Source organism: Aquarana catesbeiana, linkage group LG03, assembly GCF_042186555.1.
Source record: "Aquarana catesbeiana isolate 2022-GZ linkage group LG03, ASM4218655v1, whole genome shotgun sequence".
Classification (NCBI taxonomy): domain Eukaryota; kingdom Metazoa; phylum Chordata; class Amphibia; order Anura; family Ranidae; genus Aquarana; species Aquarana catesbeiana.
In genome coordinates this window covers 611,839,274-611,856,705 of record NC_133326.1, presented here as the reverse complement: position 1 = coordinate 611,856,705, position 17,432 = coordinate 611,839,274, and the positions used below count along the sequence as shown (strand labels likewise).

Sequence of the window (17,432 nt, the reverse complement as noted above, 5' to 3'; positions counted from 1 at the left end):
GAGCTAAGCACACTGCAGGAGGGCTCCGTTTAACCCCTTAGTGTCTAAGGGTAAAACAAATGTTAACGCCTAAACATAATTTTGCAACTTTGACATGTGTTAGTGAAAATGTGTGTCCAGGTGGATTATACCTTGTTTTTTTCAGGATAAATTGAGCTTTTTTTATTATTATTTGACAGTAAATGGTAATGGATATCTCCTGATTTTGTGTTTTATTATCAAAAGGAAAACTGGCCCAAAATTGTAAAAAAAACTATTTTTTTTTTTTTTTAATTTAGCTGTATATTTCTTGTTATTACCATAACCTACCACCAAAGAACAACCCAAAATAATTTCTCCTGCTCCTGACGATCGCAGTGATACCACATACAGTATGTGCATGTTATTTGTTGTTTGTACCCGTAGTACAGCCCAGAAATATTAATACGTGTTTTGCTTTTGTGTATCCTACCTAAAACAAACCGACACAAATCTTGAACTAGGTTTTTTTTTTTTTTTTTCCTCTCTGCAAGGAGAGAGATACAAAGTATCTTTTCTATCTATTCAAAGAGAGAGAAACACAGTGATGGGGTTCACAGTAACTGATCACTGTGATAGCCAATAAGAGACTATCAGAGCGATCCGGTGGCCTGGAACCAGGAGTTCCAGGTCCCAATAGTTAGTACGGGACCTGGGGCTCGCAGTGAGACCTTGGTCTTTGTGCTGTGCGGCGCGCTCCCAGCACAAAGACAGATACGCAGATATGCGGCCCACCAGACTGTCAGCGTCAAGGGGTTAAAATGTAAGTCTGTCATCAGTAGATGAGTGGAAATCTGAACTGAATAAATATATTTTGCTTGAGAAACATATGTACCTTTTTTGCTATGCTCTACACAAGTTTGTTGCAATATGGTGTAGATTGATAAACATTTTATGCATTAAGATAAAAAGCCTTGTGTGTGCAGCAGCCACTCCAGCACCTTACCTGAGCCCCATCTCTCTCCAGCAATGTCCACGAGTCCCTCAGCCATCCGTCACTCTCCCTCCTGATTGGCTGAAACACAGCAGGGGTGCCATTGGCTCCCACTGCTATCAAAGTCACTTAGTCAATCAGGAGAGAGAGGGGCGCGGCCGAACCACATTCTGTGTCTGAATGGACACATGGAGCTGCAGCTTGGCTCGGGTGCCCCCATAGCAAGCTGCTTGCTGTGGGGGCACTCAACAGGAGGGAGGGGCCAGGAGCAGCAAAGAGGGACCCGAGAAGAGGAGAATCTGGGCTGCTCTGTGCAAAACCAACTGCACAGAGGAGGTAAGTATGACATGTTTGTTATTTAGCTATTAGTTGATAGAGGTTTACAGGTGATATATCTACTTAACGACAACTCGTGGGCTTTGTAGTGTAATCTGGTTGTTCCTTAATTTTTTATTTATTTTCCTATTTTTAGTTCTGTTGATCTGTGTGACAGTATGTCTGTATGTCATTTTGTACGTAAAAAAAAAAAAGAAAATCTTTAAATAAAATTTGATTAAAAATAAAATGTAATTCTATCATAATGTACTAGTGTGTGGTGCATACTAGAACATGATGGCATTAACCTGCTGGGGGGGGGGGCTGACAATTTTTTTTTTCAGAACTCTACTACCGCTTTAATATCTGCTTGGAGTTCAGTTGTAAATATAATAAATCCACATAGGGCGTTCCCTACTTTCATGAAGAAAGTGGGAAATTCCTTTACGAGGAGACCTTGGGGCTATTTTTAGAAAAGGGAAAGTACGGCACAAAAGATGATTTTTTTCACCATGTACTAAATGCAAGGATAATGTGCGGAATACAGTAATTAAAACCAAACCAATCAGATTTTGGTTTACCGCATAAAATTAGCGATGGACAATTTCCAATTGGTTTTTGGTGGTTACTGGACTTTGGATATTATAGCTGCTGTTTACCTTGTGAATAAGCCCACTACGGCCTATGTCATGTACTATCATGTACTAGTAAAAGCATATTCTATTACAGGTATCAGCAGCAGAAAATTTCTTTACAGAAAACTGTGTGAGAAACATAAAAAAAAAAAAAAACTTTTATAAATGATTTAACAATTAAAAAAAGCCTCTTACTGATCATGGTGGTGCCTCCAGCCAAAGCTGCTCTGGTTCCCTGGAAGAAATCATCAGCAGATACCATTCCATTGCAAGGTCTCTGGAAACAGGTGTGGACATCAATCCCACCCGGCATCACCATCCGTCCATGAGCTTCGATGGTCTTCACTCCTCCCGGCACAATCAGGTTCTCGCCAATCTGCCTGTAAAAGAGTACCGTGGTACGTTAAAGCCTAAAACTACAGAGGATGAATGGAATGTAACAAAGATGGGGCCCAGGAGGGATGGAGCTATGTATGATTCATTCCATTTCCTGTTCTGTTATCAGCTGCTTGAAGGTCTAATGAGCATTTCATTGAAATTTACGGGTTCTGTAGATTGATACTTTTATACAATCTTATATTTAATTTCAGTTCATTTAAGTTTTAAAAAAAAATGTAGACCCCCCCTCTGTAACTACCTCTGTACTAATGATCAGGCATCTAATTTTTTTATATTGATTTTTTCAAGAATAATAATTTACAACCATTTTGAATTGACTCACTTCAGGCTGGCCTGTTTTGCAGGTATAGTTATGTAAAACATCGCAAATAAGTGCCTATACTGTTTAAAATCCAGTAATACACTGTCTCTCCCTGCTCTGCACATGCTCAGTTGCTCTCCATTTTTAGGCACTGCCGAGTTTGTACAGGCCGATCTGCTAACAGCCTTAAAGCAGAATTAAACCCTCCTATCCTTTACAGCCAAGGAAGCTGCTTCTGTTTGATCTGCAACTGCATTGGTGCTGCAGATGCGATCAGTTATGACACCAGCCATTTAATGGTTTGACAGTTTGGTTGAGGTCACAAGCAAATGTGACAGTTAGGGCCCTTTCACACTGGGGCGGTTTGCAGGCGCTATTATGCTAATAATAGCGCCTGCAAACTGACCCGAAACAGCCGCTGCTGTGTCTCCAGTGTGAAAGCCCCGAGGGCTTTCACACTGGAGCGGTGCGCTAGCAGGACGGGAAAAAATTCCTGCTAGCAGCATCTTCGGAGTGGTGAAGGAGCGGAGTATACACCGCTCCTGCCCATTGAAATCAATGGGACAGCGCGGCTATACCGCCGGCAAAGCACCTCTGCAGAGGTGCTTTGCAGTGGTTTTTAACCCTTTCTCGGCCACTAGCAGGGGGTAAAATCGCCCTGCTAGTGGACGAATACCGGCGGTAAAGTGCTGCTTACAATAGCGGCGCTTTACCGCCGATGCTGCCCCCGCCCCAGTGTGAAAGGGGCCCTAGCAATCCCGGCATTCCAGAAATGTAACTGTTTTTTAAAACCAGTAAATCGAAAAAGGAAAAGCTATGATTCATAGCTAATCATGAGCTATGATTAAGCGCTGACTACAGTGTGAAACGCGTCAGCTTTCCTGCATTTTTCTGCTGTGGCATGTATTTTTGATGATTTTCATTCAATAGAGGCAAAACATTTTTTGAGCGCGGCTGTCCAGGACTTTTTCTCATTACTTCATTATACTGCATTGCTGGCACCTGCCGCTTTCAGCGTGGAGGAGATGTTTGCTCCCAATTGATTTTCCTAGAGCGGTGATACTTCGCTTAGTCAGTATAGTTGTCGTCCAAAAATACAATACAGATACATTACAACACATGACATCACTTTCAATTTTTTTTTCTGTCGTACGAGAATTTTCGTGACTTTATTAACCTATTCAATTTCTACTTGCGACTATTAAGCAATCTGTCATATGATATTCAGATCATGTGTACGGGCCTTAAGGCTAGGTTTACACCTACAGGTGTGCACATGCACGTTTTGGTCAATAGGCTGCCCTACAGGTGAGACCCTGACCCATTTTAAAAATGTGCTGCGCCAAACCACATGGTGCTACGGACCCATGTGGTTTGGTGTGTGTGAAAACGTGTGCATTTCGCGTATGTGTGGGGGTGCCCTAAACTATCAATGGCACTGCTGCACGTCTACTAAAGGACAGTGTGCTTCTATATTTGTCAGGAAAGCCACAATTTTGTGAGTGTGAACCTAGCCTTATGGGGGGTTCAAAATGGTGCGCTGTGGTTTGGCCGCAGTGCGATTGTATGTGTAGTTTACCTGCAGTTTTAGGTGTGCTCCTAATGAATTCTCATGGACTGTGCATTTTCTGAACCTGCATCAAAGATGCAGCACACAAGACTGATTTGCTTTCATGAAAACACGCTGATAGAATTTAATGGGAGCGCACAGAAAACTGCGGGTAAACCGCACATACAATCGCACTGCGGTCAAACCACAGCGCAGCAGTGTGAACCCACTATTGGGGAAGAAAAGAGTGAATCGATGAGGAGGTTGGCATGGTAAGAGTATGTGCTAATAAAGAGCAAAGTGGTGGAGTACAGAGAATGTGCTAGGCTGTGTGGGGACAGGACAGTTAGAAGAGATAAAAGTAAACTGGGATGGAAAGGGTGTAAGATCAGCGTGTGGAATGCTGAGCTGAGACCAATGGCTGCACCATATGTGTAGCGAAGGTTTATGGAGGGGACAGCAGATAAGAGAAGGAGAATGGAAAAAATTAACAGGGCAGAGAAGCAAAGAGGATCGATGCTGACTTACTGTATGATCGTGCAGGCAAGGTAGAGAGAGAGGTGGAGCGGAGTTGCGCCAGACAAGTGAGAGTAACAAGGGAGAAGATGAAATGTCCCAGGAAGGAGAGCAAGTTTAGGGGAGTGTGGTTTGCTGGAGGACAGAGTGATTAACCACTTCAGCCCCAGAAGGATTTGCCCCCTTAATGACCAGGCCAATTTTTGCACTACGGCACTGCGTCGCTTTAACTGACAATTGCGCGGTCGTGCGACGCTGTACCCAAACAAAATTGACATCCTTTTTGTGCCACAAATAGAGCTTTCTTTTGGTGGTATTTGATCACCTCTGCGGTTTTTATTTTTTGCGCTATAAACAAAGAGCAACAATTTTGAAAAAAAAAAAAAACATTTTTTTTTACTTTTTTGCTATAATACATATTCAAAAAAAAAATATATATAAAAAAAACAAATGTATTCATCAGTTTAGGCCGATATATATTCTTCTACATATTTTTGGTAAAAAAAAAATTAATAGGCGTATATTGCTGGTTTGCGCAAAAGTTATCACGTCTACAAACTATGGGATAGAGTTAGGGACTTTTATTTATTTTTGTTTTTACTAGTAATGGTGGCGATCTGCGATTTTTAGCGGGACTGTGACATTGCAAATCTGACCCAAATGACACTTTTTGGGGACATTATTACATTGATCAGTGTTATAAAAAAGCACTGATCAATGTAAATGACACTTGCAGGGAAGGGGTTAACACTAGGGGGCGATCAAGGGGTTAAGTGTGTGCCCTAGGTGTGTTCTAACTGTAGGGGGGGTGGGCTCACTGGAACATGACAGAGATCACTGTTCCTGATCACTGGGAACAGTAGATCTCTGACATGTCCCCTGTCAGAATGGGGATCTGCCTTGTTTACAAAGGCAGATCCCTGTTCTGCCTCTCTACTAGGCGATCGCGGGCCGCCGGTGGACATCATGCCCACCCGACCCACGTGCACGCTCCCGCCCGCAACTGCGCGAGCCCCCGTACAGGTACGGCGATTTTTCTGCAGGAGAGCTGACCTGCCGCAGTATATCTGCGTGAGTTGGTCAGCTAGTGGTTAATAGCTGCAGTAAATAGATAAGGAAGAGTTGGATGAATGGAGGAGTCAGGGAATCAGTAGATCATGTGGTGAATATATAAAGCACAGTCACCCCTGTCAGTGAGGCAGGAGCAGTGACGGTAGCTCCCAGTGCGCCCCCCCTCACCACAGTTTAACTCACCACCCAGGGCAGGTGCCCCTTCTGCCCACCCCTTGTACCGGCCCTGCTTGTGTGTATAACACATCAGCCTTTGTGGCAACATTTTTTTAAAAGCTAAGATAGCTAGTCAGCTTAAAGTAAGGTGAACCAAAAAGTTCCCTTTCTAAAGAACTGTTGAATACACTATGACATCTTAAACCAGGAGTGCCCAACCGGTGGCCTGCAGACCCCTCTGATATGGCCCATGACCTCCTGTTCTGGGATGGCAAGCCAAGATCGCGGGTTGCCGACCAGTCATCCCAGGCATCAGTGTATATCTGTGGACAGAGCTGGCACCGGAGGAAGCAAGCCCATGCGGAGGATGCAGGAGCCGCATAAGCAGATGCTTCCCCTATAGCGCCGGTTCCCATCTCAGAAGGAGTGATACCAAATGCACTCTGCATGGGACAGCAACATTTCCTACATTACAGACAGCAATGGTTACAGAAAGTGCAGGATAAAAAGATCGGTTTATGAATATCACGGTAGCAATGGGCATATATGAGCAATAAATATAGTTTGATCGTGGTTATTAGGCTGCTTTCACACTGATCTGCAGTGCACATGTGGCTTTCCTGCGGGTTAGCTACACTGAGCCATAGACTTCTATTATATCCTGCGGGTATGGTGCATTTTCTAAAAGCGCACCAAAACTCCCGAATGCAGTTTGGAGAGCGGTAAACCCCCATAGTTGAGGCATGTTTTTACCAGACACCATAACCACTGGTGGAGCGTCAAGTGTCGCAATGGCGATCCCACTCCATGCTTCAGGGGGCCTGTGTGGTCTGTTTTACAATTGGACAGGAGGGCCAGTGTGGATGGCATATACAGGAACCAATCCTTTCCATTTTCCTCCTGAAACCGCTGAAAGCCGGCTTCTCCCCCTCTCTTTCCCACTGGCATTCAGCGGCTGCAAGAGGAAAATGTTCATTATGCTATGCAAAATAAAAAATGAGAAATTCTGAAACACTTCAATTCTTCGTGGCCTGCAACTGGTTACCAAATCACTTAAGTGACCCTCACTCTTCAAAAGGTTGAGCACCCCTGGCTTAAGCAGAAGCTTTTCACATTTAGTGCTTCTAAGACAAATCCAAAAACAAGAAGATCAGTTCTTCATTTAAAGTGTATGTTAAGGAAAACTTTTTTTCTTGTTTTAGCCCCTGGTGTTCCAGATTAGGTCCCAACATTATAACTTCCATAGGGGGTATGCTGGCGGAAGTTGTGTTTTTCAACCTCCGACATCTAGGGCCTTGTGTTGTCTTAACTATGAAATGTGTGGTGTCATCATGCCATGATCATTAGAGCTCTCTGAGGCCCTTAGAAAGAAAGTCGTGGATGCCAATGAGTCTGACAAGGGATTTAAAAGAACCCCCCAAATGATTTGAAATTTATAATTCCGCTGTAAGGAAAATAACCTACAAGTGTCATAGATTTCAAACAACTGCTCATTTGCCCAGGACTGTTCGATCCAGGAAATTCAACCCAAGAGCTGTATTTCAGGAGAAGAACCTTATAACAAATGTGAAGCATGGTGGTGGAAATTTTATGGTTTGGGATTGCTTTGCTGATTCAGGGTCCTGGCAGCTTGCAATCAACTAAACATTCTGCATTCTGTGCTTGATAAAGCAGACTCGGGGGAAAAAGTCTTTCAACACCATAATGTTCCAAAGTACACTAGCAACTGACTCAAAAAAATAGAGAGTTATGGACTACCCTAGTCAAAGCCCTGATTTAATCCCTATTGAAATTTTGTAGTGGGATTTTAAAAACGGGCAGTTTATGTAAGGGAACCCACAAACATCTTGCAACCGAAGAGATTTAGTACAAGGAAGTGGTCTAAAATTTTAGAAAAAAATTCAGAGACTGGTGGGCAGTAATGCAAAATGTTTACAAGAAGCAATTTCTTCTTCAGAGGGCAAAACCCGCTTCTTGATATTTTTGGCAAGAAGAGGCAAATGTTTTGTTTTTTTGTTCTTCTTCAAGTATAATGCCTTTATCTGTAAGCACTGCCCAAATGAAGATTTTGATGTTTGTCTGTTCAAATATGTTGGGATGTACCTAAAGGATAAGTTTACCACCCATTTTTAGGGTATACCATGCTCCAGGTCTGCCCCCCTTCCCGTGACAGCAGGTGGGGGATCCTCTTCCTGCAACCGCTATCATTTTTCAAAACACAGCACGGGGGTCTTCACCAACACATCCACATCATTCATTTACAGCAATCTGTGAATGAATGAACTACAAGTTCCATCTTCCACCCCGGCAGACAGTTTATAGTTCTCAATAAACTGGGAGGGTGCTGATAAGTCGTAGTTTATTGATACTTCCTCCAGCTTTGTAACTGTCTGCCCGTATGGAGGTACGGATAGGCAAGCTGGAGGCAGTGTCTGCAGGAGCGTGACATTACACCAGCGATGTGCTGATCATGGGTGCAATGCTTTGCAGGCTCATCAGGAAAAATAATTCACTTTTTTTTTTTTTCCTGCAAAAATATGCCCATTTATTATTTTTTTCTTAATGTGAGCTTAGCCTTTAATTTTTAATATGACTATATACACATAATATATAACCCAAGCCTTCAACCTTATAATGTATACAGTATTTCATTTAAAACTACATTAAAGAATATGTTACCCTCAACATTTTATATTCCTGATATGTGCCTGCTGTACCATGTACTTGTGTTGAAAACTCAGCCTGTTCTCCTCCAATGATGAGACTTGTGCTGACACGCCCCCCCTCCCACCTCTCTGCACAGCCATTCACTGGGAAGGCCAGTTTGCTGCTGTATGTCATCCTCCAGCTCTCTGAGCTCCTTATGCAGGTGTGAACAGAGGGCATGTAATCACTTATAAAAAAGGAGAACATTTTTTGGGGGGTTTTTATATCTATACACACATGTTTTCCTTTCATTTCTATTTTAAACTGAATGGGTTGTTTTACAAGGTAAAGGTTCACATATACTTGAAGAATTGGATGGTTACTTACTTAATTAACCCATCCTCCATGTAAATGTCAGCATGGAATGACTGGTCATCATTGACGATCTTACCTCCTTTGATAAGGAGTCGATCACTCTGAAAAACATGACATAACAATTGTTAATAATCAGCTGTAGTTTCAACACAATTAGAATGCATGTTGCAGATGTATGACAAATGTAGTAATCCCAGTTCAATCCATCAATAACAATACTGTACATAAAAGCCCAGAGGAAAGTGCAAAGCCTGGTGCCAAAACTGAGCAGAGCCAAATTGAGCAATGGCATGATTATATTAACAGAGGGATTTGAAGCAGATCCACAATTAAAAGTGACAGCACATGCACATAAATATTTGACCTCTGTACAGTGATAAAACATTCATCAGAGATGAGAAGCTAATCATATTTTTCTGTAAACAAGTAAATTCTGCATCCCTTTGGTTGACCGTCTGGCCATGTTTGTGGCTTTTGCTTATGCCAAGAACCGAGTGGAGGGGCATCAGGGAACTATCCAAACAATGGCCAGCTCTGTGTGCCTGTATAGCAGTCTTTTATAGATCCTGGAGTACAGACCACATGACCAATGCCATGACACTGATCATGTGACTTGGCAAGGATGGCTGTGGAATCAACCTACATACAGACAAGAGCAAACCCGTAAACTGATCCCTATTTTAATTTACCGCAGGGAGGGTTAAGTGATTTATAACCTCAGACATGAAAAATGAACAAAGCGTATCCCCTCTATAGTGTGTCTCAGTTGAGAGTACTATGGGGGGGGTACTAAAGGCAAATAGACTGTGTACTTTGCAAAGTACAGTTGCACATTGCAAGTGCAGTTGCTCCAGAGCTTAGTAAATGAGGAGAAGCTCTGCTGGCTTTCATCATCCAATCACGTGCAAGCAAAAATGCTTTTTTTTTTTTTTTTCTTCCTTGCATGTGATTGGGTATTCTTTGCAAAGTGAAGCTTCACCTCACTTACTGAGCTCCGGAGCAACTGCACTTGAAGAGTCAATAAGGGGCTCCGTCCCCCCAAAGTTCCCAGAGTTAGATTGCCAAATAAGAAAGCTACTTTAAGATGTTAAAAAATGTTAGTCATCCAATTCGCATAAGTGTGAACCCAGCCTTACAAGTGTCACAGGGACAGGAAGTGGGGGAAACCTTTCCAACAGGGTCACAGGCAGAAATAAAACCGGTCAATTTTCAACTCAAACAATACATTTTTTTTTCAATTTGCTCCCTTTTGGTCCATTAAATATACTACTAAAAGTGTTTTTTTAATATATATATCTTTTCAAGTGCAAAAATACTTGGTGATCCTGCCACAAATCCAGAGAGGTTATAGCTTCCTCTGCCTGTGTTGAGTGTCACCAATTCTATGAATTCCCGTGCTCTCTATTGACTACAGCACACTTTAGATCAGGGTAGCCTTTGTTTGGAGTAGCCCTAGTTATATTCCTCCCACTCCCTTCTAGTTACAGCACACTTTAAAAAAAAAAAAACAGAGATGGAAGGCCTGGCTCTGAGGAAGGGGGTGCACCCCCGAAACGCGTTCGCAGTACCCCGTGTTCTGTGCATCTTCATGCACTGTGTTTATGGCCTTTTGTCAGTTGCATTTTGTGAGTACCCACTTCTATACAAAAATGTCTTATTATTAAATTATCTCTGGTAATGCACTAGGTGTGCGCGCCTTCCATTTCTATTTTTCTTGTAGTTCCTTTCGGATTAACCCATCTGAGGAAGGCAGCATCCACCCAGTTTAGGGATACCATATATACCTTTCACATCATCATTTTATCTGACTTCTGTCCTATTAGTTCTGGAAGTGACTGTGTTTTTTGTATCTCTACAGCACACTTTCCCCTGTCATATGGAGATGAAGAGACGTGTTCTGTAGTCCTAATACTTCCTATCCTAGGATGACAATGTTTCTCCTTCTTAGATACAGTATGGTGACATGGGAAGTGTGTTACTGGCAGGATCAATAGGTGAAAAAAGGAAAGAAAAGTCCTGAAAAAAAGAAAATGCCACTACACCTAAGCACAGATCAGCTGTAATATAATAACACTTTTGTTCTTGGATTTAGATACACTTCAATAGATACTATAGATACAATAGAGATACAATAGAGATTCTGTAGATAATGTTATGCCTGGACACTTTTTAAGACAAGAGGTACCCATATGTAAACAGCGTTCACATCACACATGTAAGGTATCGCCACGTGCGTCAAAGCGAGAGCGATAATTCTAGCACTAGATCTCCTCTGTAACTCGTAACCTGTAAAAAAAAATTAAAGTGTCGCCTATGGAGATTTTTAGCCACTTAAGGACCAGCCTCGTTTTGGATTTTAGGGGTTTACATGTTTAAAACAGTTTGTTTTTGCTAGAAAATTACTTAGAACCCTCAAACATTATTTATATGGTTTTTTTTCTAACACCCTAGAGAATAAAATGGCGGTTGTTGCAATACTTTTTTGCGCAGCGGTCTTATAACCGCACTATTTTTGGAAAAAATTCACTTTTTTGAAAAAAAAAAATAAGACAACAGTAAAGTTAGCCCAATTTTTTTTAGATTGTGAAAGATAATGTTACGCCAAGTAAATTGATACCCAACATGTCACGTTTCAAAATTGCGCCCGCTCGTGGAATGTCGTCAAACTTTTACCCTCAAAAATCTCCATAGGCGACGTTTAAAAAAAAATTCTACAGGTTGCATGTTTTGCGTTACAGAGGAGGTCTAGGGCTAGAATTATTGCTCTTGCTCTACCGGTCGCGGCGATACCTCACATGTGTGGTTTGACCACCGTTTTCATATGCGGGCGCTACTCGCGTATGCGTTCGCTTCTGCGCGCGAGCTCGTCGAGACGGGGGGGGGGGTTTAATTTTTTTTATTTTTATTAATTATTTTATATTATTTTATTTATTTTTACACTGTTTAACAAAAAAAAAATTGTGTCACTTTTATTCCTATTGCAAGGAATGTAAACATCCCTTGTAATAGAAAAAAGCAGGACAGGACCTCTTAAATATGAGATCTGGGGTCAAAAGACCTCAGATCTCATATTTACACTAAAATGCAATTAAAAAAAAAAAAAATGTCATTTAAAAAAATGACATTGAAAAAAATATGCCTTTAAGAGGCGTGGGCGGAAGTGACGTTTTGACATCGCTTCCGCCCAGCAGTGTCATGGAGACGAGTGGGTGCCATCTTAGCCTCACTCATCTCCAGGCACAGAAGAGAGAAGGACGCGATCGCTACCGATGGCTCCGGTTAGCAGCGGAGGGCACCGGATCGCAGCGGGAGAGGGGGCCCACTCCTGCCACCGATAAAAGTGATCTCGCTGCGAATCCACCGCAGGGACCACTTTTATCAGAAAGAGGACCGCCGCACGAAAATGGGGATACCGGGGTTATGGCAGCTAGCTGCTGCCATAACAACAATATCCCCCTTCAAAGTTTGGACGTACATGGGCATGCGGCAGTCCGGAAGTGGTTAAGCACCAAATTTTGGCACCCTTCCACAAGTGTGCACAATTTAAAAGCGTGACATGTTGGACATTTATTTACTCGGCGTAACATCATCTTTCACATTATATAAAAAGCATTGGGCCAACTTATCTGTTCTGTTATTTTTTAATTCATAAACGTTCGAAAAATTGTTACATAAATACTGTGTGACATAAAAAGTTGCAAAAAGTTGCAATGACCGCCATTTTATTCCCTAGGGTGTCGGCTAAAAAAAACATATATAATGTTTGGGGGTTCTGAGTAATGTTTTAGCAAAAAAAATATGATTTTTACATGTAGGAGAGGAGTGCCATTATAGGCCTGGTATGGAAGTGGTTAAAGTATAACTAAAAAGGAAAAACTTTTTTTTTTAAGTTTTGGATAGATTGTAGAGGGATTAGAACACCTGTCAGTTTTTATTGCTGTCTGTGCCCCCTTTAAGGAGATTCACCCTCTCTATTTGTCCTGTTTGTACCATTATAATTGAAAGTAAAATAAAATCCCAAATTTTGGGCTGTCCCCAGAAAAGTAGTAGAGGGGAAATCTTCCAATGGGGACACTAGTTCTGGTGAGCTGGGGGCCCCCAAGGGATTCCCTTCATGTGCAGGGATTTCTTCTCACTTCCTGTTTGGCTATGGGACAGGAAGTGAAGGGAAATCTCTACAATGGGACACAGATGGTGGGGGGAAAAAAAGCTGACAGGGGTTATAACACCCCCTTACTCTACCCAAAATTTTGCCTAAGGTTTTACTTTAACCACTTGACCACTGGGCACTTAAAGCGGGGGTCCACCCACACTGCCAAAAAAAAAAATATTAAAAGCCAGCAGCTACAAATACTGCAGCTGCTGACTTTTAATACATGGCCACTTACCTGTCCCAGGGTCCAGCGATGTCAGCAGGCGACGCCGAGAACCCGCTCAGTTCTTGGCAGCTGCCGCCGCCATCCTAGGTGAGGGAATCAGGAAGTGAAGCCTTGCGGCTTCACTTCCCGGTTCCCTACTGCACATGCGCAAGTCGCGCTGCACATCGTAAGTGGTCCCCGCTCTCTCCTGGGAGCTGTGGGTTTCCCAGGAGACAGCGCGGTGGGGACGGGAGAAGGCGTAGACTCCCATGGGAGTCTATGCCGGAAGTGGGTGCAAATACCTGTCTTAGACAGGTATCTGCACCCCCCTCCCCCCTGAAAGGTGCCAAACGTGACACCGGAGGGGGGGAGGGTTCCGAAAAGCGGAAGTTCCATTTTTGGGTGGAACTCCGCTTTAAACCCCCTTCCTAACCAGACCAATTTTCAGCTTTCGGTGCTCTCACACTTTGAATGAGAATTACTCAGTCATGCAACACTGTACCCATATGAAATTTTTGTCCTTTTTTTCACACAAATAGAGCTTTCTTTTGGTGGTATTTAATCACCGCTGGGTTTTTTATTTTTTGCGCTATAAATCAAAAAAGACTGAAAATTTGATTAAAAAAAAAAAAAAAAAAAATTCTTTGTTTCCGTTAAAATGTATTGCAGAGTATTGGTAAGTATTGGCAGAGTATTGGCGAGTATTGGCAGAGTACTGGCGAGTATTGGCAGAGTATTGGCAGAGTATTGGCAGAGTATTGCACAGTGTTGCAGAGTATTGCAGATTATTGACATTGAGCTGCGCTGTGGGCACTAAACATCCAGCCCACAGCACTGCTGCAATCACTCCCCTCGCACTGTACCGATCGGTACACAGAGGGGAGGAAGGAACTGGCGTCATGATGTGACGCCGGTTTGTTTACAAGTGATCGCTCTGTCATTTGACGGAACGATCACGAGGCAAACAGTAGCGATCAGTGGCTATTTACCATGATCCGTGATGCACCGGGTCCGGTCACGGATGTTCCCCCGGGTGTGCACCCCAGGGGGCGCGTGGAAGCAACATTCTGGAATGACGTCCCACGGACATCCACCCAGAATAAGCCGACCGCGCTGTAGCCGTCTTTCGGCTATGGCTCGGTCAGCAAGTGGTTAAACACTGTAAATGCCTTGTCTGATTTAGCTTTATAGTTGAAATGTATTTTTGCTTCATTTTTATTTTATTATTATTTATATTTGTATCTTTTCTACTATTTTTATGATTATTAATGCTATTACAAAACTGCAAAAAAAATAAACAGAAAAAAAGCAGATACTGCCTAGAAAAACAATAACATGCATATATTGTATGCCACATGACAAGGCACACATCATAAAATAGAACCCTAGTGACTGGAACATTTTATCAAAAACACATGAAAGCATATTATATTATTGTTGGCAGAAATAGTAAGAAAAAAAAATGAAAGGAAGAAAGAAGATATGGGGAGAAGTATTAGTGCTCATGCACACAGAGCTTTAACAGGCATTTTATATGACTAGTTTACCTTCCTGGCACTTTTCAGCACCCAGGGAATCGCAAGTGTGGCACACAGCCTGCCATACAAGTGAATGATTGTACACGGACATGCTCTGGTAAATGCCAATGCTTCCTTGCACTGGCATATATCTACACATGTCCCTCCGTGCATGATAGCTGTAAGTTCAGAAGATACATCGGACAAGCATGTGCGGATCAACGCCAATGCAAAGAAGCATCAGTGTTTACAAGAGCATGGTCGCATGTAGCCATTGACTTGTATGGCAGGCTGTATGAGGCACATGCGGGAAAGGGCCCGGAAATTGCACTAAACATACAAAATGCCTTGTGTGTGAACCCTTCATCTGGAAGTAACCTAGAACAGAGAATATGACATATATGAATGGATGTCAGCTCTTGACTAGAACTTGGGGCCATTTTAATCAATTAGCTCCATTGGTATTATGGCATACTTAAAAGGGTAACAACGCTTTCATAGGAAACAAAAATAGCAAATAAAAATAATACAGCATATACATTTGCGACACAAGTCATATTGTGATTGAATGTTATTAAAAATGAGACCTTTGCATATCAAACTGCATCTGTAAAGTGCAATGCACTATGGCTACCCGGAGGTGTTCCGTACACAAAATGTGCACAAAACGTCCCCTAGATATGTCATTTTCTGCTTGTGTGATTGGCTCACTGATTTTCCCAGAAGTCTACACTAAGATACAAGTCAGATTTTTGGCATCCCCTGCAACAAAAAAGTCATTCTTGGTAAGATACTCCCAATAGGAAATAATATCTAAAGGGATGCAGACCCTGCAATTTTCCTCATTAGAGCCCTGATTCTGCAGCAGCTGGTTGATGATTAGGAAACCACTCCCATTAGACTCACTTTGCACATGGGCACAGAGCAACAAACAAGGATTTCTTCAGAATAACAAAAGGTAGGAATCTGCAACAAAGGTTGTTAAAATCCTTGTAATGTACATAGATCACCCAGAGGGGAGGGTTTTTTTCTCAACAAAAGTAGAGTTACTCTTTAGGTTAGGGTAGTCATGAAAGAGCCTCTGCTCAACAAGAACCAAGGCTATCTACCATAGAAAACGTTGTACATTCAGCTTAACTGACATCTAATATAACCTCATGCTTGTAACATATCCCCCAAGCTCCAAACAGATATTAAAAACACCATTTAATCCAGTTATAAACAATTAAAGTGTATATCCAAAACTTTTTAACTGCAGTTAAAGCGGAGTTCCATCCAAAAGTGGAACTTCCACTCATCTGATTCCTCCCCCCCTCCGGTGCCACAACTGGCACCATTCGGGGGGAAGGGGGGGATAGCATACCTGTCTTTGACAGGTATCCTTTCCCACTTCCAGGAGTATGTGTCACGGCTATTGACTTCTAGGGTGGGGCTCCCTCCTCCTCCCCCTGTCGCCGGGCCAGTAGGAGAGAGGATCGGGGCCTTGCGCATGCATAGTTACATACATAGTAGGTGAGGTTAAAAAAAGACACAAGTCCATCAAGTCCAACCTATGTGTAAATGCGCCCATGCGCAGTAGGGTTCCCGGCGTGAAGCTGAAAGGCTACACTGCTGGGTACCCTTACCCGCAATGGTGGTGGCAGCACCCGACAACTGATGGAAACATCAGCTGCGGTGCCAACATTGCTGGACTCCAGGACAGGTAAGTGTCCTAGCAGCTGCAGTATATGTAGTTGCTGGTTTTTAATTTTTTTTTTTGTTTTTGGGCGGACCTCCGCTTTAAGCTATAAAGCTAGGTCACTTCACTGGCCTATCAGATGGTGTATTTTATTTTGTAAGCAGAACTAAAAAATATCAACTGGCATCCATTGGCCACACCTCCGCCCTCCCGTACTCCAGTTTATATCTAAAACACCTTGTAATTTTTGTATGCCATTATGCCCCCATAAGCCAAAAAAAAATAATCAAACACTACAAAAATTTGAAACTCATCATCTAGCCAACACATATAAGAATGTATTTACTAATTGTAAAAAGGATGTGCACTTTCCAAAATGCAGATGCACTCTGCAAGTGCAGTTGCTCCAGAGCTTAGTAAATGAGCCGATACATCATCCAATCATGTGTAAGCAAAATTGCTGTTTTTATTATTTTCCTAGCATGTGATTGGGTATTTTTTGCAAAGTGAAGATTTATCTTATTTATTATCCAGAGGGAGCAACTGCACTTGCAAATGCACTTTACAAAGTGTACAGTCTATTTGCCTTTAGTAAATCAACCCCATAGTATTATAGCACATATAGACTTGGCAGCACGATCCTATGTAAAATTGCCACTTCGTGTCATCTGTTGTTAGGACACAGGCACAGGCAACTTCTCAAGGAATCAATTTAGTGTCTTTTCATTGCCTATAGTACTCTGTTGCTAGGACACAGGCAGCTTTTCCTGCCTAGCATCCTCCGTCGCTAGGATGCAGACGGCTTCTCTAGGAAGCCGCCTAGAATTTTCTGTCACTAGGAAGCAGGCAGCTCTTGCACTCTAATGCCCTGTACACATGACTGGACTTTCCGACAACAAAACCGTGGATTTTTGTTCAAAGGTTGTTGGTTACAACTTGCCTTGCATACACACGGTCACACAAA

General features: G+C 42.5%; 1 protein-coding gene across 2 annotated transcripts in view; it reads right to left on the bottom strand.

Moving 5' to 3' along the window:
• The window catches only part of DPYSL2 (dihydropyrimidinase like 2), a 166,948-nt gene that overhangs the window by 30,648 nt on the left and 118,868 nt on the right, over positions 1–17,432 (bottom strand). For both annotated transcript variants that reach the window (XM_073622246.1, XM_073622247.1), the window contains exons 2-3: positions 8,928–9,016; positions 2,098–2,282 (exon numbers count right to left, since the gene is read on the bottom strand). In XM_073622246.1, the coding sequence (XP_073478347.1) occupies positions 2,098–2,282; positions 8,928–9,016 (274 nt within the window). The remainder of the gene's footprint in view (positions 1–2,097; positions 2,283–8,927; positions 9,017–17,432) is intronic.